General features: G+C 35.5%; 1 protein-coding gene across 5 annotated transcripts in view; it reads right to left on the reverse strand.

The window, feature by feature from the left end:
* The window catches only part of TRRAP (transformation/transcription domain associated protein), a 102,816-nt gene that overhangs the window by 24,978 nt on the left and 49,956 nt on the right, over positions 1-27,882 (reverse strand). For 3 of the 5 annotated variants that reach the window (XM_075058757.1, XM_075058761.1, XM_075058762.1), the window contains 16 exons: positions 25,812-25,958; positions 24,533-24,735; positions 23,695-23,816; positions 22,007-22,220; positions 20,858-21,037; positions 20,351-20,497; positions 19,515-19,634; positions 18,930-19,217; positions 17,386-17,523; positions 16,881-16,993; positions 16,239-16,374; positions 10,106-10,297; positions 4,643-4,871; positions 4,153-4,418; positions 3,283-3,383; positions 326-527 (listed from right to left, as the gene is read on the reverse strand). In XM_075058757.1, the coding sequence (XP_074914858.1) occupies positions 326-527; positions 3,283-3,383; positions 4,153-4,418; positions 4,643-4,871; positions 10,106-10,297; positions 16,239-16,374; positions 16,881-16,993; positions 17,386-17,523; positions 18,930-19,217; positions 19,515-19,634; positions 20,351-20,497; positions 20,858-21,037; positions 22,007-22,220; positions 23,695-23,816; positions 24,533-24,735; positions 25,812-25,958 (2,798 nt within the window). The remainder of the gene's footprint in view (positions 1-325; positions 528-3,282; positions 3,384-4,152; positions 4,419-4,642; positions 4,872-10,105; positions 10,298-16,238; positions 16,375-16,880; positions 16,994-17,385; positions 17,524-18,929; positions 19,218-19,514; positions 19,635-20,350; positions 20,498-20,857; positions 21,038-22,006; positions 22,221-23,694; positions 23,817-24,532; positions 24,736-25,811; positions 25,959-27,882) is intronic. The other 2 variants (XM_075058758.1, XM_075058759.1) reach the window with 1 other exon arrangement.

A 27,882-nucleotide genomic window follows, 5' to 3' on the forward strand; every position in this document is an offset into this window, starting at 1 on the left:
TTACTTTTTAAAGGACAAAAGGATGCCTTTCTGCAGCTATTTCACTGCATTATATAGTAGAAATGCTGGATGTGATTTTTACCCTTTCTCCCATAAAAAGGTTCCATACCTAAAGAAAACTCCAGATATCCCAATGAAGTAGAAAAACCCAAGTTGAGTTACATGCAGTGACTCAACAGCAATCACATGCAGACTTTCCACCTAAATTAAAGCTTTCCATCAGTAACTGATATTTCTCTAATTGCATGAATTTGGGCATTGAACATTATCCAGCCTTTTCTGAAGGGGTGGAGCTCCAATTCTTTTTTAAACATCTAGATCTTACCTTTGCCAAGTATTTTCTTGATTTGCTCTCATTCTGATGACGACATGCATGCAGGTAGCAAGTAATAGCAGACACACCCAGGTGAAGCTGACGTTCTTTCACAAAGATATTCTCCAGGTAATCACCCCACATCGCCCATGCTTTCACTAGTACATCATGCATTTGCACAGCTGCAGAAAAAGCTTTGTTTGCTTCTTCAGACCTGCATTGTGGCAAGTAAGAATATTAGTTTTATACTAACAAAAAGTTACTAAATTATCTAAGAGTCGGATTTCTGATATGGTACTCAATTACTTTCTTAATGAAATTTTTACATTAAGTTCTCTAGTAAGGTCCCTGATGACTGTTTTGTCTTAAAGTTCAGCACCTATGAAAGTAAATGCTTCATAATGGGAACAATTATGTAAGTGTCTAAGATCTCCAGATACTCCCTGAAAAAACAAACAACTTCAGTGCACTGCAGTTGCAACCCAAGCAATGCTACTGCAAGAAAGAAGAACAAAGGATAACACAAGAAGAACAGAAGCAAATGCATTAAAAAGTCCTTTTCTGCTAATCAAAAAAGGCAGTAAGAAAAAGCAACATTGGGAAGATGTCATATTAGCTATCTTTTGGAGGACTACACCTTACTTAACTGTTCTCCCACCAAAGTAATGAAAAAATTTACAATCAACATTATCTGGAAAAAGTCAGTTAGTCATCCCCACAGCTTTAAAAGGTTATTTTACAACTGGAAAAGTGAAGGAATATGAAGGTTAATCACACAGTTCTTGGTAACCACAAGATTATTTGTTTGATACTTCTGAAGTCTTCTCCAGGTTTCCTCAAGTATTCCTATTCCAAGATTTGGCATGATTCATCCCAATATATATACAGCCCCTGAATCTATGTAACTTTTCAGGCATAAAAATAAAGGAAGAGAAAACTCACATACACTTTACTGAACTAAAGACACTTAAAGCATTGCAAGATTCCTTATTAATAGAAAGTGCCTCACTTCTCCTTTACAGAATAAGCGTGGAAATAAACCATAAAAAAGTAACGTAATGCTTGTGTGACTAATTTTTTAAAATTAACTGTAAAGTATTTTTTATCTAAAAATATCAGCTTGGAGGATTACAGTGATAAATTAAAATGACAAGCTATTGAAGCAAAACTATAAAAAGGAAAGCAACTTTGTCCGTCAAAGTATATATTAGTTTCTATGTTACATTAATATGTTACTTGCTTTCAGAGGCTTTCTGCACCCTAGATTGAGGTTTTGAAGTGAACTACCACAGCAGCAGCCTGATAGATGGCTTTGTATCACTACCTCTCCTTTATAAAAAGAGGACTTTTCAGTCGGTTTTCTTTTCTCCTTCTCTACAATCCATCATTCTTGACACCTGAGATGACTTTTTAAAAATGGTTTCTATCACCTTGCTCAGCAAATGGGCAGCACAGGGAGATGCAAGAGCAGAGGTGACCTTTAACTTCCAGTTTAGTTGACACACAGGTAATCAGTAGTCACACATTCTCAGGTTCAACACTGCCATTGTTCCTAACTGTAACCTTCATAAATTCCTGACCTCAACTGCGGTGCTAAAATGCCTGTATGTTTTTTGGTAAGATTAAGAAACTGTAAGTACATCAGAACCAGGTTTTAAACTGAAACCTTTATCCATTCTACCCTGAAAGAACAAATAGAGACAGTTTAGCTGCCTTTTACTTTATCTGTGTGAATTTAAAAAAAATTAGAAAAGATGGGGGGAGGTACACTTTCTTCTCTTTACACCTCAGCTGAAACTAAGCTCGCTTACGGCCATAAAAAAAGCCCACTGCACCTTCCATCAAAGTAATTGCATTCTGCCTATTTAAAATTCTCTCTTGTATCTACACAAGAAGATATTCATCATTTTCTGACTTAAATTGCTATGTGAGGTTGCAGTGTACAGCTTAAAACCTGATGGATTTCATTCCATAAGTGTCCACAATGTAGTGGTAAAGGAATTATTCCACCCATATGTAACATGTAGCAATACTGCCATTAAATACCCTGCATTCTAAAAGCTGTTGAAATCTGAAGCAGTTTTTTGGCATCACCGAAGGAAGTTTGACTGCTAAGATATTTGTTTACTGAATTAAAGAAAGATCTCCCTCAAAATAGTAAGATGCCTGTCAGCATAAAGCAAAAATATTACAAAAGTAGTTGCATGAAAGCAAGGCTTGCACCTAGGTGTTTAATTACTGCGATACAAGATGTCTCCCATGCACACTACATTAGTCTTTTCAATTGAATTATCTGAAATGAGTGTTGCATTTCCATATTGCATCACGCAGATTTAACAAAGCACTCTGAACTATACCACCACACATTTTCTTGTGCCTTGACCAGTTGCAGCTATTAATGGGACATATACAATGTATGACAATGAAACAGAAATAAGAGAAACAAAGATGAAGACTAGTTTTGTTTAAGTAGCTGTAAGCTTATAGACTGAACTTTTTTTTTCCCTGGTTTTATGTGTGATATTTACATTAAGAACATAATTAAAGCAACCTCCTTTCATCAACTATACTAAGATGTCAGTTAGACATAAGTTTGTCTAAGTATTCACAGAACCGGGGAGGGGGGGGGGGGGGGGACCAAAAACTTAAGCTGCAAAGCTTTGGACAAACCTATTCTCCCTGCCTCTTCCCATTTCACCCCTTGAAATACAAAACTTTTTAAAAAAGAAATGGTGCAATGTTTGCTTTAACTAGTTCTTTCCTACAATACTTTGAAATCTGACCAACCATTACATCTTCAAACTTCAAAGGAACTCTCATGTATACTTTTACTTTCTTATACAGTTGTGACAAATTTTAGGCTGGTATACACATATGGAACAACTTTACTGCTCAAATACTGTGTTGAAATACTTCAGCTGCATTTTTCTCAGATATGTGCTAGTTCCTCTTCCAGCCAACATACTTACTTGTTAATCTGTGCCAAGAACATTCCCTTCAATGCATAAAATTCAGCAGTCATCTCCTTGGTGAAGTACTTCAGATTGGTTGATTCAATAACTTCGAGACCCTGTTAAATATGCCTTAGTGAGAAAAGCCTTCTAAAATTGAAGGTTTTATTAAGATGAAAGTGCCATAAACCAACAGCCAAAATATTCTCTTGAAATTTAAATAGCACGAGTTTCTAGTATTTAATTTTTATTTTAAAAATCTGGACTGACAACAATTTTAAGTTTCCACTGGCCTATGCAAAACTATTAGATAGTATAGACAGCATTCATCAGGTGATGGGTTACCTTGGGGTTTTTTATATTATTATTATTATTTATGTTATATTACATTATTTTTATAAAGTCCCAGTTTGCTGACCTTTTAATCATATGTCAGTGGGTTTTGCCTACAATCACATTTTTTCCTTTCCTTTTAACACATACAATTTTACTTCAGTTTGCCACCATCCATCACTCATGAGTCAGAAACTCAAAACTGACTTAGAGCTTCAGTTAGTCTTGCAATAGTGTTGTTTCTTCCTATTGCAAATACTATCACTTTCTAAGTCCCTCCCATTTTTCTATCTTGTAAGATTTAAAAAAACATACTTCCACTTTACTTTTTATTCAGATAATTTTTAATATATTCAAAGTATTCAGTTCAAAGAGGATAATAACTGCTTTTGACTAGCAGCATTACTTAAAGCAACACTCTATGCATGGAATAACACAGCCAACAAAATTCAGACCCTGTTCTGTATATAGGCAGTTTATTTAAATCAATGTATCTGATGGCCCTTGTAATCCCTCCAAGTTCCAGCAACAACTTCAGAGATAAAGCTACTGTACCTGCATACATTCATTTTTGCCCATGACTCCAGCCAGCTGAAGATAACATTTAACTTGCTGGCGAATCTTCTGAAAGCAGTCCACAATGGGCACAGTTGGAATTGTATGAATGCGACTCAGTATATCCAGAGCTACATTGACCAGCCCTTGTTTTCGAGCTATCTTTCCATACTGGATAATTGCCGATGCAGAAGCATGAACTCCCAACATAGCGTTATTGGAACTAGGATCATGCTGAGAACTATTTTCATATGCAGTTACAATGGCTAGAAATAAAACGTGAAATGTTTGTCATTATAAATAACATTATATATATACATCAGTACCTTACACAGCAATATATATGAAATAATGACTTAAGATAATGACACACTTAAATGGAAATTGAATAAAAAAACCACTTGTCAAAATCAACAACATTCCTGTATGTTTAAATAAAAAAAAAAATACAAAGAACTTATTTCAAACAATGTGTTGTCTGGAAAATTACATGATGAATGCATGCTGGACCAGGCAGTTTTACCCTGGTAATGATGTTGTCTCCACATGAAAATGCTGCTCCAGTGGGATAAATCATCTGACACAATAGGTAACCTGTTCCTCCAAGTCTTTACAACAGTCTTCATATCATGTAAGCTGTTGTTCCTCCCCAGATTAGTTGGTTGCAATCCTGCATTTATTTGGGCTGCTTCTTGAAGTTCAATTATTTGCTGTGCTGCCTAGAAAACATTAAACAATATAAATATGACAAAGGTTAGTACAATAAGCTGGCCAATTTCATTGTTAGAAAAAGGTGTCCATGAATGATGCCACCTTTAAATGATCAAGTAAAGATGAAACTATGCTGTTTTAGGGAGCTGACTCTTAGTTGCATAAATGACCTTTAACCAATCCAATCATTAACAAAATAGCAAAAAAAAAAAAAATCCGAGATTAATTCAACGCTTTAGTCACTGACCAAAACATTGAATTCATCCACTGAATTTATACCAATGCGTCGCTAGTCTTAAAATAATGTTTGTTTACTAAAAAATAAAGGTGCCATAAAGTACTGTCTTACATGCTTGCAAAACATCCCTGAATAAATTCACATTCCCCTCTTCTCCAGGGATGGAGTACAAGTATCAAGCAGTATATTTCATGCACACCTCATTCTGACAAAATCTGAATGCCCTAACATTATTTGGTTGCAAAAAGACATTACTGATCTATACTTACACTTAATGTGTTCTTCCTATAATACTATGGGTTTGCTTGCCAAGTTTGCTTGTCAGGTTTAACTTTGGGCAACTATGACATGTCCTTCCTTTAAACTATTAAGATAAAGGTACCCTCATCCTTTCTTTTATTTTAAATGCAAATGCTTGGCACAAATTATCCCTGAAATGGTAGTGTCTTGCTTTTAAGAAGCACTTTTTTCTTAAAAAAAAAACAAAAAAAAAAACCAAAAAACAACCCCACAAAAACCCCACACTTTCTTCACCCCCATCCTTTTTCCCACACACATCTAAATAAAACCACAGGTTAGAATTAAATTGTAGCACACAGGTTTGAACTTACTACATCGACCCTAATCATAGAAAAGCACAAGTAAATATATATACAGTGTGCTAAAAACAAGGATCAAGTAAAAATAGTGACCTTAAAAAAAACTTCTAACAGAACTTTCATAAATTAAAACCCAAAACTTTCAACAGAACTTACTAGCCTAAGTTCCCTGGTCATGATTGGACTTCTTGGTAGAAACTTGAATGTACAGAAATACTATCTACATGCTCCTGAAGGTGTTACTTTAAGATATTCTGCGAAGACCTTAGCTTTGAGAAGTTACTTAAGTTCAGAACAGTTTTTCACTGACATCTACTATCTTCAGATTAATGAGAGGAACAAACAGAAGATGGCAGTAGTCTCAAACCTAGCAAAGGCAGCGGACATTTTGTTGAAACTTCAACAACCTAAAGAAAAGGCCCACAAACTTTAATGGAATTTAATTACCTGTAGTACAATAAAACCAATGTAGTATTCTCCAAGCTACTACTTGGCAGATAACAGTTGTATTCATTGTTAATCAACCAAATAAGATAACTATTTGGAAAAAAAAAAAGCAGTCCAAATTTATAGAGTAAAATCTCTTGAAACAAAATAAATTAAACAAAGTAATATTTTCCTACAATCATCTCAGTATCAGCTCTCACAATAGCTTAACCTTCATCCTACAACCATTCATCACGTAAATTTAATTTTCTCACAGGTATTTAATCACATACTATCTGATATTAAGAAAAAGTAATTACTGCAGTGCAAATTCATGGCTGCATTTGTACCTCTGTCAGTCATTGACTGATTTATCATTTCTTCATGAAGGATATATACATATTAGATTACTTTAAAAGCTTGTTTTAATTGATATCTGAAAGCATTTAAATACTTTATTTAGCAATACTAATCATTTCATGCTGCAGATACTGCCATTCTTAGGGGAGGAAAAACTTGAATATCAGTGAAAACTTGGCAGGAAGGAATTAATTTCATCAAGCCTTCTAGTGGTATTGTATCAGCTCAAACAAATGAAGCATTGCATCTATTTACTTGACAACTTCCTCTCAATATGGAGAACACTTCCATACTGATTCACTTGATGCATCAACTTATACTATAAAAATTCAAAGGTATGGGCTGCTGTGTAAGCTCTACCCACAAGTACAGTCATTTTAGCAGAGGTACCTTACTTAGATCATGCAGATTTAGTTAGTTACAAATCACACCGGGCATGACACGCAGGGTGAAACTACTGATCTTAAACAGAATTACAGAAGCCGCTATATCAAACAGAACTCAGAAAACAAGGTCCTCTCTATTTCTACATGTAAGGTTCATTCATAGTTCTCTGAGCAATGGTCCATCAAGAAATGCATCCCTGTTATGAAATTTCAGATTGTGTTGCACTGAGATATTCCAGAATTTCTCCCCTGGAGACGAAAGGTTCCCTCAACAGTAACAACAGCTAATCTTTGTCAGGTACGTGTTTATCAGGACACCTAAACAGGGACACGCTGAGCCTATATGACAAATGAATGGCATGTTTTGTCCAGATCACATACTGCATGACAAACTGAACACAATCCTGCTCCAGCCCCACTTCCATACTCTGGCTGCAGCTGTACAATACAAATCAGAGGACACAAGGTTCATTTTCAAGAAGCTTCTGGAAGCACCTCAAGGACAAATCTGATTTTTTTTAAAGATGAGTTTTAGGCACCTACTTCCATTCAATTATACTGGGCAGCAACACCTACTCTCAAAAATTCTTCTCTTACAGTTGAAAAACTAATTATTTACACAATTAAATCCAAGAGAAAAACAAAAGGGTGTAGACATTTCATACATTTCAAAAGGAAACAGGAGTCCATTTTTGTTATGGTGAAATATGTGTAAAAGTTGCAAAGGACACAAGCCATGCATTTTTCACCATGTATAACATGTTATTTCAACTGACATAATAATTAAACTGCATATTCTATATTATACAAGTTGTGCCAACTGCTTCCCAAAAATATTTCTGGAGGTCTGAAAAAAGCAGTCTCAAGTTCTTACGATCTCTTCCTAACAGGACAAGAAACAAGTGCTTTTCCCTAATTTTCTAAGTGGACCATTTGCAAGTAACATGTATGCCAAAGAGAAAGACTAAACACACAGGGTTTAAACACCTCTTGTCTTGAAATTGAATTGTCAATGCTGTGTGAACAAAATAAAAGATTTCTCACAGCAAAAATAAAGATGTACCTGGTGTACAGCATCTTAAAACAAGTTTATGTTTAAATAAATGCTGGAAAACAGTACATTCTTTGTCTTGTAATATTTAATGATTTGAAGGCTAAAATATGGCACACTTAAATAAGCACTAAGAACCTGTTTAGCAAGGATGAAAGAAAAGGTAATCTTTTACTTTCCTTATTCCAAGTATACTCCTTTAGAGAAATAGAAAATAGTATGCTCCCTTTTGAGAGCAAAATGTTTTCAGGATTCAGAAGCAGCCAACAAGCTCTACCTTCTCCTAGAAATGGATGACAGAGTTAAGAAAAAAGTAAGTAGAAAAATAGCATAAAAAGTGTTAGCTTTGCCCATCCTCTAAGTAACTGGAAAGTTACTCATCCTTTATAAGTCAAGGATTCAAGCATGCAGGCAAGAGTTAATTTGAACATCAGTTCTGTTAAAAGTCACATGCAATATACTGCCGTAATTTTACGGGACAGTATGAAATTCAAGCTACAAACTTCCTCCCTGTTTTAAATTATTTTAACAAAGAATTAAGCCACTGAAGATTAGATAATACTCAACTTTTGGCAAGTTTGGGGTTGTTTTTTTTTTTGGGGGGGGGGGGGAGTCTTGGGAGTTGGTTGGTTTGTTTTTAAATTTCTTGTAACCCCAAATTCACTAGCTGTCCCTCATTTCATTCTGGATAGGACAGCTCACTGCTTTCATTGCCAGAATTCTGCCCCTACTTTAGGAGCAAGCTTGTCTCAAAACTTTATGCTTGCTTTGTCTATTTTTGTCCAGAAAGCATATAGATCTCTCTCAGATCACAAACTAGTAAGGCCACAGGGCTCCATCCAGTTCTGATTCAAGCAGTCCATTCCTTCTCAGTTCAGCAAAAGGCTCCTGACAGAGGTTACCACTGACTCAAATCTTCCAGCTGACCTACTCACATGAGTACTCCACAACAGACTGGAATTAAAATTAACCAATTAGTTGGAAGCAGTGACCTTTTCAATCAGCACAGCTAATTTGGACAATGCCCACCCACATGTAGACAAGGAGCATTACTGAATATGGCCTTCCACTCAGACCAAAGAAGTTTTCTTTCCTGTAGCTGGCATCAGATTAGATGAGGGGAGCAGAGATCACTCTTCACAACCCACATCATCTCTCAGTCTGTGAAGCAATGTGATTCAACATGGGAATTCTTTTTACAAATTACTACAAGATTTTAATGCAGTGTTGAACAGAACCTGCCAAATGAGCAAGCTGGACAACTAATAAAGCTTAAGACCAATGCATGAAGTTCTGAGGCACACACATTAACTAATAAAATGCACTCTACTTTTCAGCAGAACTTGTATACAACTAAATCCCTCTCCAATGAGTAATATCATATACTTAAAGACTAGATTCCTTCCTACTTCCTTCCTCTGATGCAAATCAGAACATTTAGCAATATAATGTAGAAATGATAAAGAAAAGGTAAGGCTCACATTGGCCAGAACCTTCAGTATTTTTCCTAAAGGTAGTAGTGCTCACCTGAAAAGTCCTTCACTAACAACAGACTTTTACAGTTTTTGGTTCTTTGACCTTAATGCTTGAGCCACAGGCATGTTCAGAACTTGCTCAGCCTGTTGAGAATGCTACTCCTCAAAGGAACACCAGCATTTCTAAACACACTTTTCCCTTACTAAGCTAAATGTTAATGCCCTGATTAAAAAAAAAATATTTAAAACCAAAAAATATAGGAGTACATTACAGTTGAGAAAATTCTACACCGCGTTTCACAAGTTAAACTGAAAAGAACACTTAGGAGGTTATTCCAACACTTCTGCAAATAATGTAATGCAATAACATACCCACCCAAAACGGACCTCACTTCAAAACCCACTGAACGTTCAAGAACTCCAAGTACTGCAGTGCATTATGCATTAGTCCACAAAGAAAGATGAACTGTCTGATCAATTTTTAAATAGCTACCTCTGTATGCCACAAACAGAACAGATTCAGGTAAACTGTAAAAACTTTAAATGGAATCCAAATTGAGATGCATATTCTTCAACTTTTAGCAAAAATACACCATTATGAAAAACCGATCAGTACTATATGGTAAAGTATTTTATGCTCACAGTTACTAAAAGTTCTGAAACCTGCTACTGGAAAATAACTGGCAATAAAAACTTTTCATTCTTACCTGGAGAAGGGGAGTATGAACATGCGAGACTACGTGAGGAAGTCTTCGCCATTCTCGAATAGCTAAACTACTCGCCATCTCTACCAGACGTTCAATGAAGTTAAGCTGTTGCTCTTCCGGATGGCAGATTGCCAAGTATCCTCTGTACATATTCACCTTCCATGCCATCTCTTTTGGACAACTCAACTCCACCTGGTAACGAAATGGAAAAAAGTCTAGTAAAGATCATTCATACTCAAATGCAGTCTTTTTAAAATTATTTTTATAAACACCTTCTTAAGCAAACACTCAGTTTTATTTTTTATAAAAATTAGCTCATTTTCTAAAAATATCAGACTAAAATACCAAAATTTTTGTCATTAGAGGAGTTTCAGCTCTCTTAAGGTTACTGGCAAGGACAAGCTAGCAAACAAATTGCAAATTCAGCACAAGAGTAGAAGTGCCTGCATACAACCTGCTGTTAGGGTATTTTTACACTGACAACTGTAGTGTAGCTCAGAGACAGCTGAGCAAGCTGAAAGCAGTCTTGCAACAGGAGTATGAAGCTCACTGCAAACCAATTCGCCCTGTATAAAGAAAAAAGATGCTTCTCAGCAGATAACACATACTACCTCTGAAATGCTTCAGGGGCTCCAGAACAAGTAATGTCAACTTCTCACTTAAAAGGATCCCGTCCCTATACGTCAGCACAATTTGCCAGCATTATACTTCCTAACTGCCTGCTCTAGGACGTTACTAAGTTTATGAGAATAAACAGTTAATAATTTTTTAACTAATCCACAACTTACCTTCCCATTTATGTCAAAGTAATTACTGAGTACAGGTGCGAAGTCAGGTCATAGTGCTAAATTAATTGAAAAATAATTTTAAACCATTTTCTTAAAATCCTGGAACAGTAGAAATATGGCAACTAAAAACAGAAAAATACTTGAATCGTGTAGCAGCTAAATTCTGTGAGTATTTTACAGTAAACTTGCACTTAACCAATGCTCACTAGCTGACACTGCAGGCCTTAAATCTAGAACTTTTTCACTTCTTTCTTCTGCTTTACATCAAACCCTTTATGGTTCGATATGCAACACAGAAATCCTTCTGCATTATCTTCTTGTTGATATACTGTACCTTAACCATTACAATTGTTATTTCTGTTATCCTCAACTGACTTTTATGCCTGAGCCAGCAAAGAGAAACTGCCAGGTAGCAACCTCACACTTACACAGTGAAAATAATCTCTTTCTTTATTACATTATCTACTGGATCATTAAACACAATGGCAATGTGAGCAAATGGAAATGAGTCTTGGGTCCTATCAAAGGCCACTTGCTGTTTTAATAGCTCAACTTTAATAGGTAGATTATTAAAAATGTTTCACAAAGATTTACAAAAATTGATACATATTTGCCATCCTTTCTGACCTCTCTTGTGAATCAACCATGGAACTTGATAAAAAACAGCCACATTAAAGAATATCAATAAAATTGGAGTAGCAACTATAGCAGCATAGAATCAATTATTCTTTCACATCCTAATATTTATGCAAACGTGTCTTGACACTTTTACAAGCATCTGAGTAGAGCCACAAAAGCTCCATTTATGGCTTCAGCAGCATCTTCTCCTTTGTCGTTTAGTAAATGTCTCATTACTGAAAATATCTCATTTAATATAACTGCAGCTAAAGCATATCAGCAGTTACTCGTGGTTGTCACTTCTACTCAACTTGCAAATCTCCACAACCAGAACCCGTCAGACATGATCTATCTCATTCTGTTCGAACTCAAGGTTTATAATATACTGTACAATAGAGTTCTTATTTTAGGCCTTAAAGGTTTCTCAGATAGTAGTATTTCTACAATTAGCCACTAAAGTTGCATACTTAAATAGGACACGAAATACCAGTTGTCATAAGAACAGAAGAAGTTCATTAAAATGTAAATATAACCTATAAGACAATTTTTTTGTAGCATACGCAGCTTGCTACTTACAGATTGGGTTTCACTTTGGCTGATAAATGATAAAATCCATCTTTAGAAACACCTATTCAATTTGAACCATCAGGACTACAAATATTGAAAAATTCCATTTCAAATGTTGCAATAGTTGGACACCCTTAATTTAGGTACCATCAAAGACAACACTACCTTTAATAAATTAAACAACTTTTGCTTTAAAGGCTGAACTATGAAACAGTAAAACATACTGATTGCATCCACCTATTTTCCCTTCTGACAAGAGAAAGTGTTACAGAAGAACATCATACTACATTTTAAAAATGTAATAGTCTGATTTTGAAGAAAGTAAGAGACACGCAACTCGACATATTTATCACGCGAGACTAAGTTGTCACAATGAAGCATGCTCTTAGGGTTTTTTGTATACAGGAACTTAATCCTGCAAGATATTGGAATTAAAGGATGCTCAGCATTTTTCATAATCAGGTTTTATCTTTTGCAAATATTATGCAACTAGACAGTCAACTGTCAATTTGACATGTAACACTATTAACTGGTAAGTATTGGCTCAAACTTAAACAGTACTGCTGAAACAATAAACCCCAATTAAGTGAGGGACTAATTCTTCCAGCTCTCTCTCTGCAATATGAAAAACCATTGCCTAAGGCTCTGCTCAGAGATTTGTCAGTAAAATTATATTTTAAATATGTAATTCACTCCCTTATTCCAAACTGTGGCATCCTTAGGAGAGTAATTTCAGTAATGTTACACTATATAGCAACAGTGCAATGAAGATCAGCAAGCTCCATTCCACTTGTGATTCAGTGCAGTAGTCTCACCTTTCAGATTTCAGTTCTACATCTAGTTTATATTTCTACATTAACTAATCACAGATTAACAACTACCTACTATGAAAAGAGGGCATATTTCCTAAAAAAAAAAAAAAAAAGAAAAAAAAAAAGAAAAAGGTTTCAATCTTCTACAGAAGAGTGATAGGTACCATAAAAGTTAAAAAAAAAAAAAAACAAAAACAAAAACAAAAACAAAAAAACAAACCACACAACCACAAAAAAGACAAAAATCTACTGGTGACTCCAATACAGAAGTCTGTCATTTGCCCCAAGAAGCCCAAGATGGCTGTACAGCCTGACATTTTATAGCAACCTCAAGAACAATAACCACCAGCTTATTCACATGGGATGATTCTTAAAGTAGTTGGAAAGAAGATGCCTAAGAGAGGATAAAAAGGAAGTAAGTTACCTAAATATGGCCAGCTTTTTGCATATGGAAGAACTCATAAAAATTTGCTCTCAGATAACAACGTCTACCTATGTATTTTCTGTTGCACCTTTTCAGAAAATGGGGGGTTCATTTACAGCATGTTTCCCTAACCATTTAAACTTTATTTACACACACACAAAAAGTGTTTATGAACACTTGGAAAGAAAAAAGATCTTCCAGATTTAAATCTTTCAAAGCATTATTTTCTGTACATAGTGCACCCCCTGCCTTCAAACTGTTCTCTAACAGCCAAAACTTTACGGAGCGTTCATTCATCAGGCACATGGATAGCACAGAATACACCGACTCATGAGTGAAACCCAGGAAAGGACAAAGAGAAGGTTAAATGTTTTACAAGTGCATGCTGTTCAGCAAAATGAATTACAAGCAGAACACAATAATGAACTCCATAATGAATCAGGAAGGTCAATAGCAGGAAAGTACAAACAATACATATTACCCGTTACCAAATGAAGATGGTAACTACCTCACTTGCCATACACAAGTTCCTTGGTTTCTAACAACAGAAGCTAAGTACTGCACTGGTTTCTAAAACAACACCTATGCTACTTCAGATGAAGAATATATCCAGAAAGGCTGTGGCATCTCAGTTTTTAGACATACTAAAACTCTACTAGACAAGGCAACCTGATCTACTTGGGCCCTGCTCTGAATGAAGCATTGGACCAGATGACCTCTGGAAGTCCCTTCCAACTCGAACTATTTTATGGTTCTGTAAACTTTACATTAAACTATAAAAGTATAATAATCAATGCATTAAGCTTCTGAGAAAACCTTGGCACATCAGAAAATTCCAAACTAAAGTTTCCTGATTCCACAGAACATCCAATAATGAACTTACAGGAAACAACAACTACTAAGAGTGCCTCAGCACTCTCCGTCATAAAAAAATATAATCTAGAAATCTGTACAATTATTATGATCTTTACTTCTAGCACAAAACTTACCACAAATCGTCACAATTTGAAAGCAGATAAAAGTACTTTTTAGCCTTATTTCTTTTTTTCAGTAAAGATTGTAGATTTAAACAAGTGTCACTTCACAATACCCTACTCTTTCTTTTAAGTGGTCTCAGTAATTTTACTTGTATACTTCCTAGTATAAAGATTATACACACAAAAAGTTGTTTGGGGAACACATTTGAAAGTCAATCACCTAAAAGTTAAGCGTGCCCTTGTGCTTATGCATTATGATTCTATTTACTTTATAAGCCTACTTTTGCAGAATGAAAGTATTTTTTCCCCCAGAAGTAACCTATCCCTTTCTGTAATCCCAGCGATCCTTGTTCAAGTCCAATCCCCATCTCTCTCCCTGTCAATTAACTCAAATCCTGTCTCCTGCACAGTCAGTCTCATTGATGCACCCTGCAACATTTAATTCAATGCCTCTCTCCTCTCTGCTAGTTTTACCAAGTCCTTTACACTTTCTCAAAAGAAATCACTTTCTTCAACTTCTTGCTTCAGACTATTTACCCAGTTATCCCTGCCACTCCTAGTCATATTTATACTCCTCCAGCCTCCTTCACCCTCACCTCATGTGCTTCTCATTGCTTCCCAATCTCAGGCTCACTGCCCGAGATTCATCATCTTGTCCCTCACCTCTCATTAGATCTCCACTTGGCAGTTTTGACCGCACTGGCTCCAACCTCTGGTGCTCCCAAGATATTTTAAAATTATATGTAATGGATACATTGCACAATCAAATGAGCCTTATTTTAAATGGAACTAAAGTAGACTCAAAATGCGAATAAAGTTAGAAATCCAGCAGTTAATTTGCAGTAATAAAGTATTTGAGTTAAAATTAAAAAGAAAGTAAAATAATACAGATACAGAAGGCAATTCCCAGACAGATAGTAGAGAAAAACATTGCTACTGAAAGAACAACAAACCTTCTATTATACCTCTGCTAAGCAAGGCTATAAAATCTAAGAAACAAAAAAACCAGCATGTGCCAATACATTTCCCACCACATATAAACAACTTCAAATTCGTCACCGTCTTCACTAAAACAGTAACTGCTGGTATAATCTGCTGTGTACACAAGCCTCACCAACCAATCAACACTGAAACTGAGATTTCATGTGTTGCTTTTTCAGGGATTTTTTTTTAACAAGGTTCCTGAAACACAGTCTTACAAATATTCCTCAGATACGCTAAGGTATTTAATGTAAATCACATTTAGCTGACAAGTCCCTGACCCTCATTTCACTAAGACATTTTCATACATGTTTTAATCCTCTTTCATGCACAGTGATGATGAACAGAATAAATTGTGTTTTGCAGTTTTAAGTTTGGGCAGTAGAAGTTGGGAACACTTTGGCTTTGCCTTTCAAGTGCCAAAACAAACAAAAACAACAGAGGCAACGGTCTTTTGCACTTTTACACCTGGAAGCATAGTTATGTTGCCCACAGACAGGAAGATAATAGGTGTATTTTCATTCCCTTTCACAAAAGCAACATTTGTTCCTGTAAAGGTGTAAAATACAAAAAATATTCCTCCCTAGTATTGTATTATTTAAATATCATATACTTGCAAGGGTCCCATTTTAAGTTTCTCCACATATCCCTGCTGGCACACACTCCTGTGCCAAGCATTTGTTGCTTTTTAATGACTCATTACCATGCACGCTGTCTTTCACCTGCCCTGGCTTAATTTCTTACATAGTACAGCTTTATAAACAGATAGAAAAGTGAACCACGTTTGTCTGTTGAAATGGCATGCTTCAATTGCCAAAATAACCAGCTGTGTGCTGGGACATCAAGAAAACTTCCAAAGAACAGTTCACTCTTTCTGTGAAATGAACTGTAATGCTGACTTGTTAGAAATGTAATCAGTAAAATGAAGAAAGAAACTAAACATTAGCACTAGAAGCCCTCACTCACCTGCACCAGAGCCTCCTTCATAGCAGTCCAGTTTGAGACCCTCCATGCACATTCTAGTACTAGGTAAGGATTTATATGGCCTTTTGACTGCCCATATTCTGTCAAAGGTTCCCATTGGTTCAATTCTTTTGAGCAACTAAGGAAATCAAAAGCATTGTCAGTCTGGTTATCAAAAAATAAAACTTCAGTAAAAGTGACTATAGATGTTGTGTATCAGAATATTATCTGCATATTTGTTTGTCTATGAACAGCTTTGCTATCGCTGCAAAAGTTTTATCCAGATGGGAAGATTATTATTTTTTTAATTTATTTATTACCAATTATAATATAGAAATCTGTGAATAGGGAAGAACTGCATTTTGTGTCTCCCAGAACAACCATTTTAAATAGGAAAAACAAATTTTAGCTCCAGTCTGTTTCCACCAATAGCAAATTACATTTTTACAACACTTCAGGCATATCACTTCTGAGGGTCTGTTAAGGGAGTAAAAAGTAGCTTTTTTAATTCCCTTAAGTTTCCCCTATATCTGAGCTAAGTCCCGAGCTAAGTTTATTCTCGTAACTAATGCTTTAAACCAGCAGGGTATTTTACTTCTATTGAAGGGTAAAAATACTTGTTCTATATCAGCTTTAAAGTCTCACCGAATCCAATGGTCTTCCCAGAGCTGATACTCAGGAAAGATTGAAGGGGAAGCATTGTTCCTTTCGTGCTCTTTTTTAGCCTTTTCCATTGCTTTTTCATAAGTTTCTTGTGCCTAAATAAAATTCAAACCATTTTATTTTTCCATCTGCTATATACACATTAACACAACATTCTTTTCTTTTTTAAAAAAGTGGTAAGAAAACTTCTATAAATTCTAAGTTAAAAAAAAAAAAAAAAGAAAAAGTGTGTGAACTCATTCCTGAATATAGTCATTACTTGGCAGCTTTACAAATCTCATTAAAAACTGATGGATGTGCTCAAAAATCTCACCTTATCTAGGTATTAAATGGCCTCAAACTCCTACTTTAGCCAGTAGAGAAGTTGTGGCACTTTCGATATTAGAAGACTGAAGTTGTTTATTAATATTCAGAATATATTCTTGCTGACCAGAATACTGATCCTGACAGTAGAACTACTCAAATTGTTTCTAATATCAGAGTGTACCTGTTCAAAAAAGCCATGTTGCTCATAGGCAATAGCTGTTGCTGTCTCTGGGAATTTACAGCGTTTCTGCCATAGTCCAGCCCACATATCCTCTTCTTGTAACAAAGAGTAGAGCTCAGCAAGGGAATCCAGTATTTCCTAGAATGTTAAACATATTTCTCCACAGTCAAGCTGTCCTTATAAAGCGTAGTAGATAGCAAAACAACATGTTCTCACTAAGGCAAATTGAGAAAGACATGGAAATAGAGAAGTGTTTATGTAAACTCTTTTTAAAAATCTAGAAGGCAAGCAATTAGTAACAACCAAGTACTGAGAACAGCAACGGTGCATTACATGACAAAAAAACCCTTCTTGCTTGCCTTCCCTAATATATCAGATCAAATCATAGAAAACAAAATTGTTTAATAAGCCAACAACTTGGTCTTTAACGTAAAAAGAATCTGTAATATTTAGCTTCCTCAACTGATCACAAACATGCCTAGGCAGATCATAACTACTTGACAGACTATTAAACACAACAGCACCTGTTTACAGGGAACTCAATTTTGTTTAGCTAATAATTCTTTAAGGTCATATACCAACAGACTTGATTAGGGAAAGCACACTCCCTTTGAATGAGACAGAGACAATACAGACTTCTACTCAAGATTTAAAATTAGGGGCAGAAATGGTTTCATCTAGTTCTACAGTGCTGCAGAGAATTAGCATCAAAAGCAGATGGAAAAGAGGGATCAAGTGAGAAAAATATAAAAACATCAATGACAGGTGAAAGAAAAGCATAAGAATTAGGTAAGACACAAAGTAGTCAATGTTGCAAGTGTCTGTATTCACACAGACACAAGGACAAGAATTTCTTCACTGAATTAAAAAATTGACACTACTTTAACAAGCTTCTAAATACAAAGATTTAGAAGTGATTGTCCCTTTGCACTCAGCGCTGGTGAGGCCGCACCTTGAACACTGTGTTCAGTTTTGGGCCCCTCACTACAAGACAGACATTGAGGGTCTGGAGTTTGTCCAAAGAAGACCAGTGAAGCTGGTGAAGGGTCTAGAGAACAAGTCATATGAGGAGCAGCTGAGGGAACTGGGGTGGTTTAGTCTGGAGAAAAGGAGACCGAGGGGAGACCTTGTCGCTCTCTACAACTACCTGAAAGGAGGTTGTAGCAAGGTGGGTGTCAGTCTCTTCTCCCAAGCAACAAGTGATAGGACAAGAGGAAATGGCCTCAAGTTGTGCCAGGGGAGGTTTAGATTGGTTATTAGGAAAAATTTCTTCACTAAAAGGTTTATCAAGCACTGGAACAGGATGCCCAGGGGAGTGCTTGAGTCACCATCCCTGGAAGTATTTAAAAGACATGTTGATGTGGCACTTCAGGAACATGGTTTAGTGGTGGACTTGGCAGTGTTAGGCTTACGGTTGAATTCGATGATCTTAAAGGTCCTTTCCAACCTAAATGATTCTGTGATTTTATGGTACTACCATACTATACTGTCACTGTGTTTTTCTCTTCACATTTCATAAGGCATTTCAATTAATATAACAATACCTGTTGAGGAGGAGTTATGCTTTCCTGCTCATAAAATTCTGTTGTCTGTTTAGGCTTAATTTGTAGACTTAGTCCTTTTTCAAAGGCTTGATGTTCCAGCATCAGTGTAGAACGAAACCAGAGATTGTGAGTTTTACCCAAGTATTTCAGGACACAAGGTCTGATGGGAATGGGAGGAACACACTGTGACATTGCTTCCACAAAGCAATTCAGTGCACTTGGCTGACAATCTCGCTGTACTTGATGGCTACCACTGCACAAGAAAGGGCTTATTTCACCTGCTAGAGCCTAGAAGAAAAAACATAACCATAGTTATCTGTTCATTCAGATTCTTCAATTAGAGAATTTAGATTTAAAATCTTGTTAATACAGGGAACAATCATTTGATAAGTATATTTCTCTTTGTAAACTGAAGGGCCCTATTTCTTTCAAAAAATGTATCAATAGAGGTATACAGCATTTACTAGTCACAAAGAATGGCAAACTTCTCAAAGCAAGTGAACAAGTCATTTATCACACAAATACACTTTCCTGAAACACCAGTCATTTACAAAGAGGAATCTGTGAGTAGAGAGAGATTCTCACATGTTGTTGTCTGTCAGACAAGATTTTCCAAAGTCGTGAAAAAAGCTGTATCCAAGTCTTCTCTGCTAATGGTGTAGAAATATGACATAACTGAACAAATGCGCTCAGCAACGCTCCAGTCTAGAAACAAAACAAAACAAAAAAAAAAGGGGGAGATATATATAAAAGGGAAAAATACAATTAATACTATGGAAAAACAGTTCACAATTATACAGTTTTTTAAGCATTAATGCAAATGCCTGTTCCAACCAACATATCAAAAATATGTTTCCTTTAGCAATACAGACTACTGTAACAACTTAATCCTATTTTCATGTTGATTGAGACTAATTCATTACTGTAACCATTTAAAAAAAAAAGGAAAAAGGAAAGAAGTTGATCACTTCAGTAATAGGAATGATCAAGTTAATTGGATAGAGCTGTTATTACTGTGAGAATTATTTCAACATAGCTTTCAGCTAAAATTACTTTCTTAGAAATTATTTAAAACATCAGAAGCCAATACACTCTTCTGATCCTATACCCTGTCTTTGCCATCACTATTTTCTTAACTGAACAGTTAAAATACATTTACAGGTAGAGGAGGATGAAATTTAACTTTGTAGGAAAGGGATACAGTAACAACTAGCAATTAAGTGAAGGCTTAAGAATTTTTTACCCTATGCAAATAAGAAATTACATCAGATTATAGTAGGTGTCTACATAAAAAAAAAATCAGCTAAAAAAAACACAGAAGTGTGAGATAAAAAAAAGAAAAAAAAAAGGCAGCATGTCACATGAGTTCAAAGAACTCAGTATTAAAGTGATTTGTCAGCAAACCAATGACCTGTACCAACCTTCACTTCTCGAAGAGAGTCAAGAAATTTGTCATGCCGGTTGGTCAACATGTGCAGCTGATTGCCAATGTCCTTCTCAGAAAGCTCCTTAGTTTTAGGTGTACTGGTCTGATCTCCTGGAGCCAATTCAATGTCTATTTCAACATCCTATACAGAAGTAAACAACTCAAAGCTTGCAGATATCTTCTACGTACTCTTGCTTTTTTCCCCCCATACAAACACAAAATACACTTCCAATCAACTTATTTCAGGTCTCACTATTTCTGCTAGTTCTTCAGGTTCAGATAAATAATTGCTAGAGTGCTATAGTAAAGAAAAGGCTAAATGAATGAATGCAAGTTCTAAAAAACCCATGCATGGTTAAAATACAATGTATTAAAAAGACAAGATATCCTGAACAATCTGTGCACATCATCTTCAAGACAGTCTCCAAACTTATTTGATGAGAAACTAGGAAGAGCTATATTCCATCAAAAAGATTTCTTTTTCTTATTTTCTGTAAGTTACCTCTTCTTTGGATTCACTGTTTTCCCTTTCACGAGGCTCTTGTTTGACATGGGTTACCATAGCAAATGCTGCTCTATCATGACTGTCAGCAAGGTTGATAACATTGGTGATAGAGGGCAGCATAGCACCCTGACAGCTTGTCCCAATTGTAGTATTTCTCTCGCACACTGCCAACAGGAGCTAAGACATTAAAAAGCAAGGAGAGTTTTTAAATATACATTTTACTGTAGTATTTCAAGGAAAACATCACTATGGCTTAGTACTTATCAACAAGATAGAAGTTGCAATAATATGCTTAAGGCCTATTTATCACCTTATTCAATAAATACACTAATACATTTTCATCTTAATCTGACCACTTTTTGTCACCATTTTGAAGTTCATTACTATACTTTCAAGATTGTTTTTCAAGCCTCTCCTGAAAATACTGAAGAAACAGGAATCTTCTATGCCTAAATTCTCTTTTGTACTTTTTAACACATATATTTAGTGCCCTCAATCAGTATACAGACTTTCACCATTACAATGAAAGTCATCCCCAAAAGGATGTGGAAATAAAAAAAAAAAATGCTGTTTTTAATCTCTGTGGAAGGAGTTCTAATACTTTTAAGAGCAGAAAGCTATCCTCACAGTCACTTTAAACTCATGTTTTGATATGCAAATTGTTAAAAAAAAAAGGGGGGGGGGGGTTGCGTCAGTCCTAACCAACCAAAAATGCAATTTCAATGCAAACCCACCTAACATTTGTCATATCACCAGAGCAGACACTCTAGCCTTAATGGTTTTCTTGAAATCATCTACTATGACAATTCTTGTATTTTTTATGATCACCATCATTTATAAGAAATGGGTTTTCTTCAGAAGTATTAACCTGGTCATTAAGCTTTTCACAGAGAAAATAGATTTTAAAGGTTGATATTAAAGCCACTTCCCAAGCATCAGCATTTCATGGTTTAGACACTGTATTTATTTTTAAGCACCACAAGAAGTATCTGAGGCAGCCGACTTGGTATTTTTAGCTTTGATACAGATAATACATACTACAAGACTACACACTGCATAATGCTTTTACACCCAGCCAAGAAAAATGGGGAATAAAACATGTTTTTCAAATTATAATTGTATTTCTGATACAAATAATTTCCCTACCTCAATGCACTGTTTTATCCAAAAGTGATTTCCCATTGCTTCCCAGTTTTGAGAACAGGTCACATAAAGCAGGCGCTCATAAACACGACGTTTCATAGAATTGTCAAAGACCTCAAAAAATTTGGCTCGTATGAGTGGCTGGGCACAACGCAAACCCGAAAGAAATGCTGGCTCAAGTTTAGCAGTAAGTTCACTACCAGAAAGATTCTCATCCCTAAAATGAATAAAGATGAAATGACAGAGACATTAGAAAAAGCAGCCTTCTAGGTTTTGTATATAAAATATTAAAAATCAAAAGAGGTGATATTCTGTAGAAGCCCATATGGTGTCGCATGCATCCAAGTGCAGAATTTTGAAAGAAACAGCAAAGAAAATATTGCTGCTTGTTAGAAAACCGCCCCAGAACTATCATAAAAACTTCAGGATAAAATCTTATCATAATTGTGAAACACTTTCAGCCACATCTGTATTCTGTTTGAAATTACAAGTGATATTCATTGATAAAAACTTCTGACCACCGTGTCTGCACCAGGGCTTTGCACAGTTAACCAGCAAGCAGAACAGCAACAAACAGTAACTCAAAATAATGTGAATCATGACCACAAAATTAAATAGCCTGCATTTGTTGATAAGGTAACCATTTTAATTATTTCATCATGTTACAAAACCTGCCAGTTTAGCTAGCAAAGTAACTCTCTGTCATGGTTTAACCCCAGCCAGCAACTAAGCACCACGCAGCCGCTCACTCACTCCCCCCACCACCCAGTGGGATGGGGGACAAAATCAGGAAAAAAGAAGTAAAACTTGTGGGTTGAGATAAGTACGGTTTAATAGAATATAAAAAGAAGAAACTAATAATGATAGTGATAAGACTAATAAAGTGACCGCAGTAATGATAAAAGGATTGGAATATACAAATGATGCGCAGTGCAATTGCTCACCACCCGCTGATCGACACCCAGTTAGTCCCTGAGCGGCAATTCCCTGCCCCCACTCCCCCCAATTCCTATACTAGATGTGACATCACATGGTATGGAATACCCCTTTGGCCAGTTTGGGTCAGCTGCCCTGGCTGTGTCCCCTCCCAACTTCTTGTGCCCCTCCAGCTTTCTCGCTGGCTGGGCATGAGAAGCTGAAAAATCCATGACTTTAGACTAAGCACTATTTAGCAACAACTGAAAACGTCAGTGTTATCAACATTCTTCTCATACTGAACTCAAAACATAGCACTGTACCAGCTACTAGGAAGACAGTTAACTCTACCCCAGCTGAAACTAGGACACTCTCCTGAAAGTATAATTTCCAATCAATTTCCAAGAAAAAAAGCCAACTTTATACCCTACGCATGTGAAAAGATAGACAGATTTCAGCTGTCACCACAGTGTTTAGAATACAATCAGCTACGAGGATGCCCTGGTATCTTGGGAAAGTAAGAGGTTGGGGTGTTGGAGATATTTTAGCAGAGCCAAAAAGAAAATCCTTTCTAAGGGACTTCTATTTTCAAATTGTCTTCTGTAAACACGTACTGTGGCCTCAGTGAAATGAATTGATTTTGCATTTTAGGAAAAAAAAAAAAAAAATAATCACTTAATTCAGACCTAAAAAGATTGATGGCATGTTAGAAAGGTCATATATGGTACAAATTATGAACCAATAAGCTGCAATAAATGATTAATTGCTATAATTACCTATAGACATAGTTAACAAGGTCTAAGAACTGGGCATTTAACTCAAGGTCTTCTGGAAAACGCTTTTCAATGTAAGTCATCATTTTCACTAGTAAAATGGACTTCTCCCGGAGAGTAGGTGTCTGTGTTAGAAGAGGACATGATTAATTTTGTCAATTCATCTTAAAACAAGCAGAGAACTGGCACATCCAAAGTACACCTCAGCCATCCTTTATATCACTCTTTCACTTCTAAAGTACTGAAGAACAGCTTGGTAGAAGGTCATAGTTCTTAAAAAGAAAAATAACTCAAGCATTTATCCTTCTAATATATGATAGAAAAATTTAAAATCATGACTAAAAACAGGTTTAAGTTGTTCAATGATTACAAAAATCTAACATATATTTTTAGAAGTCCTAGTTATATATAAGGTTATATAAGAGGTCCTCTTATATAACATTGGACTGTGAAGTACTCAAGTCTAACAGAAAATACAGCAAATTGAGGAGGCCACAAAATGTTACAGGAATAACACAATTTAAACCACCATTAGTCGTTCTCCTCCTGAAGAATCTCTCTATCCAAGTTAATGTGAAACATATTTTAAAACTTTTACTTTAAAACAAGTTGTCAGCAAAACAGCATTTGAGATCAAACACCTAATATAAACCTATAAAATGCTAAGCATCTTTAACTCCAGTTACTTTCACAGGGGATGCAAAATATTCCAAACCTCATCAAGGGCATGTAAACATATATAACAGATCCTTAAAAACCTGTCAAAAACTGATGAATTATAACAGTGGCTTATATTTATTTAGTATTTGAGAGCAATAATAATTTTATCTTCTCAATTTACCTGATTAGCTGCCATCGGGGAATTGTTTTTCACCCACTCTTCCACTATTTTTACTACTGCACGAAGAATTTTGGCATCAGTAGATTTTTCAATGAGAGACGTTAGAATAGCTTGTATAAAATTTTTCCTCATTTCCATGCTCATCACAGCCAGGCGAGTTTTCACAAGATCCAGGCTTAGCATTACCAGTTCACTTGTACCTGCTATGGATGCAAAGAAAGGATTAGAATTGTGTATACACCTATAAAACACCTAGTAAAAAATTTTTCAAGATAAGCTACTGTAATTTTAAAAATAGCAACAACAATATCTGTTACTTGGAAATATATCCCTGGAAATAACATTTTCAGAATTACTACTTTCCATTCCTAAACAATACAGAGACAGACTCCTTCCAAAAAAACCCAAATCCATTCAAAATCCTAAAGGCAAGCCTGTATGGTTTCATTTCAGTAAATCTTTGGTGTACAAGTACAAGCCCAGTACTGAAAAACTGCAATTAAACTTGTGAAAGAAATACTGTATGATGCAGCACAGCTATTCTGTTCCATTAATTTCCTGACTTGCTTATCTGTCAAGTTTAATAATTTTCCATTTGTTTCTCAGTATTAATAAAATTTGCAAGGTTCTCATTTACCTAATTAAAATATGGCCTGGGAATCTAACAGCAGCAATTCTTTCAAAGTATTTTCTTCAGTAGCTTATTCATTAATAAATTACAGTGCTCTTCACTAGCACTGAATTTTCTTTAACAAGAACATCTAATTTTTTTCAATGACTCATGACCTAATTCCTTTGATGAGAGACAGAATTGTACAGACTGAAAAAGATGCTATTTTAAGATTAAAACTAAAGCATCAGCTCCAACAAGTTAATTTCACAAACAGTTGTTCCAATATTATCAAATAGGAAGGATTAAAAGAAAAAAAAAGTGAAAGCACAGAACAATCAAAAGAATTCAGCCCCTCTCCTCTCAACCCTATAAACTCTTGAAGAACTTCAGTATTTCCATATATATGCTATAACTCAACAAATATTCACTAACCATTCACTGAAATGTTTGGGTTAATACTGAAATTCACATATTAAGCAGGTAACAGGAAGTCAAAGTGCATTTTTATCCTTCTATACTTCTGTAATATTTCTCACTACCACTGAAGTATTTTTCAACATGTAATAATGCACACAAAACACTACAAAATCATTTTAGGATTAAGAGATTTTAATACTTTAAATACACTTCTAATCATTAACATCCTCAGACTATATAATGTAATACCTGTATTTGCTTCTGCCGTTCCTGCTGTAGTCTGTGGGTTTAAGTGTTCCCTGACCATCTTCTGCAGAGATCGCATAAAAACTGAAATCAGTCTGTCAATATAGCTGGGATTGTTACTGCATGCAGACTTCAGAATCATTAAAGTACCTATAGATAAAAACAATACTTAAGCAACTAAGATATAGGTTTTCAATGTGGATGTTCTATGAGAGAACACAGGAAAACATTCTAGCTGTATTCTGTCCTGCCATGAAGGAAGCATGGGACTACCCAAGTTGCAAACACTACAAATTTGCATAGATTTGAAGAAAAATTTCTGTCTCAACCTTAGTTTTTAGTCTAAGACTAGAAAGTTATTTTTGCATTAACCAAAACATTTGAAAGTTCTGTATATAAGCGTGTGATGGAGGGCAAGGGCCAGAAAGGGAGGACAGAAAGAGAGGGATTGAGAGCAGATACTTCTCCAAGACCTTAAAAAAATTTTTTAAAAAAAATATATATATGTAGTTAACGAGACAAAAATGAAACTACTGCTAATGTTGCACATTTGTTTTAGTAGCAAAAAGTAGCAAAACTTTTACATGAATAGGCCTGGGTTTGGTAATTAAAAATAAAATAAATTTTAAAATTACACAATCTTAGTTTTTCTTTATAAAGTTTCATAAATCAGTTACTTTAGATTAAAAAAGTTAACTACTGAAACAGCTAATTTCAGCACAGTTTATGAATACACTATGCCTACAAGATCACACGCCCTTCAAATTACACAGTTGTTAACAATGCCTGTCCTAATATAAGCTTATCCATATTCATGCAAACCAATCAGTTTTAGCAACATCTATGCTTTAAAATACTTAACTCTTTTAAAAAAGTACAGACAACCTGTCAAACTATACCCTCTGTAAAACCTACAGCTATCCCTTTCCTTACTGCAACTTCATAATTCAACAAAAGCCTACAACAGTATTTATAGAAGCATGTGTTGTTCATTGAATGGTTGCTTCAAAAGTTTTGATTTCTTTTTGTGCTCAGATGTGCACAAAATTTGGCACACAATGTACAGCCTCTTAAACACAGAATTAATAAGATATGCACCACCTGACAGTTAGATTGTAGTGCTGCTTTTAAGTGAGGTCTGGACAAAATATAAGAAACATCTTTCTTGGTTAGTTAGTTGTAAAGCACATCCTAACGTCTGACAAATAGGCAAGTCCCAAAGCGAAACTACAACTATGTACACAGATCACAGGGTAGAATAGTGAAGGACATTTACCATTTAAATCAGTAAGTTTTCCAAAATTGTGCAATTTCAGGTCTGTGTTACCAACACAATCAGTTCTGGGCCAAACTGTATTATTCCAATATATCTTTGTCATTGTATTATGTAGCTGCACTGTCTACTAGTTAAGTAAGTACGAAGAACAAGAAAAGAAGAACATTTCAGCTCTTCAGAATGGTATATGCTAAAAATTCAGATTTGGTCACTCCAGAAAAAATAGTATTTTTGTATTTTCTTACTTACTGAGAATCCAAGATCTATAAATACATAAATCTTCCTACACAATTTAACTGACAAATGGCAAAACTGACTATATAGCTGACAAATGAGGCTCTTAAAAATAACTGAAAAAGAAAGTATAAGGCAATAACATGTAAGAATGTTTACACAGTTTCCTTGAAATATTCTATTGCATCTCACAGTACTACCTGCAGGAGTTCGGTTTTTCCATGTAAAAAGTTTCCAGTAACTTTTACTTTATATTTTGGTTAATCTGAATGCCGCATCTTTTTCCTATGCACTTTTAATACAGAAGACTTCAATCTAGCACAGCTGCAACACCCTACTTCCAATAACTGGTCCCAAGTCAGCTACAGGGAGAAGACAGAATGCCATGAACCCCCCAGTCCCTTCCTTCACAGATGACAGACCTCCTAAGCTCGTCTCTCAAGTTAGCTTGAAACACTTCCCACAGCTTCCTCTGCATGGTATCAGTTTTCAATTTCCTTATGGGAAATAAAAGCTCATGACAAAGATCATACTCATTAACAGGCACTCTACATACATCTACTA

The sequence above is a fragment of the Buteo buteo genome, chromosome 27, assembly GCF_964188355.1.
Source record: "Buteo buteo chromosome 27, bButBut1.hap1.1, whole genome shotgun sequence".
Classification (NCBI taxonomy): Eukaryota; Metazoa; Chordata; class Aves; order Accipitriformes; family Accipitridae; genus Buteo; species Buteo buteo.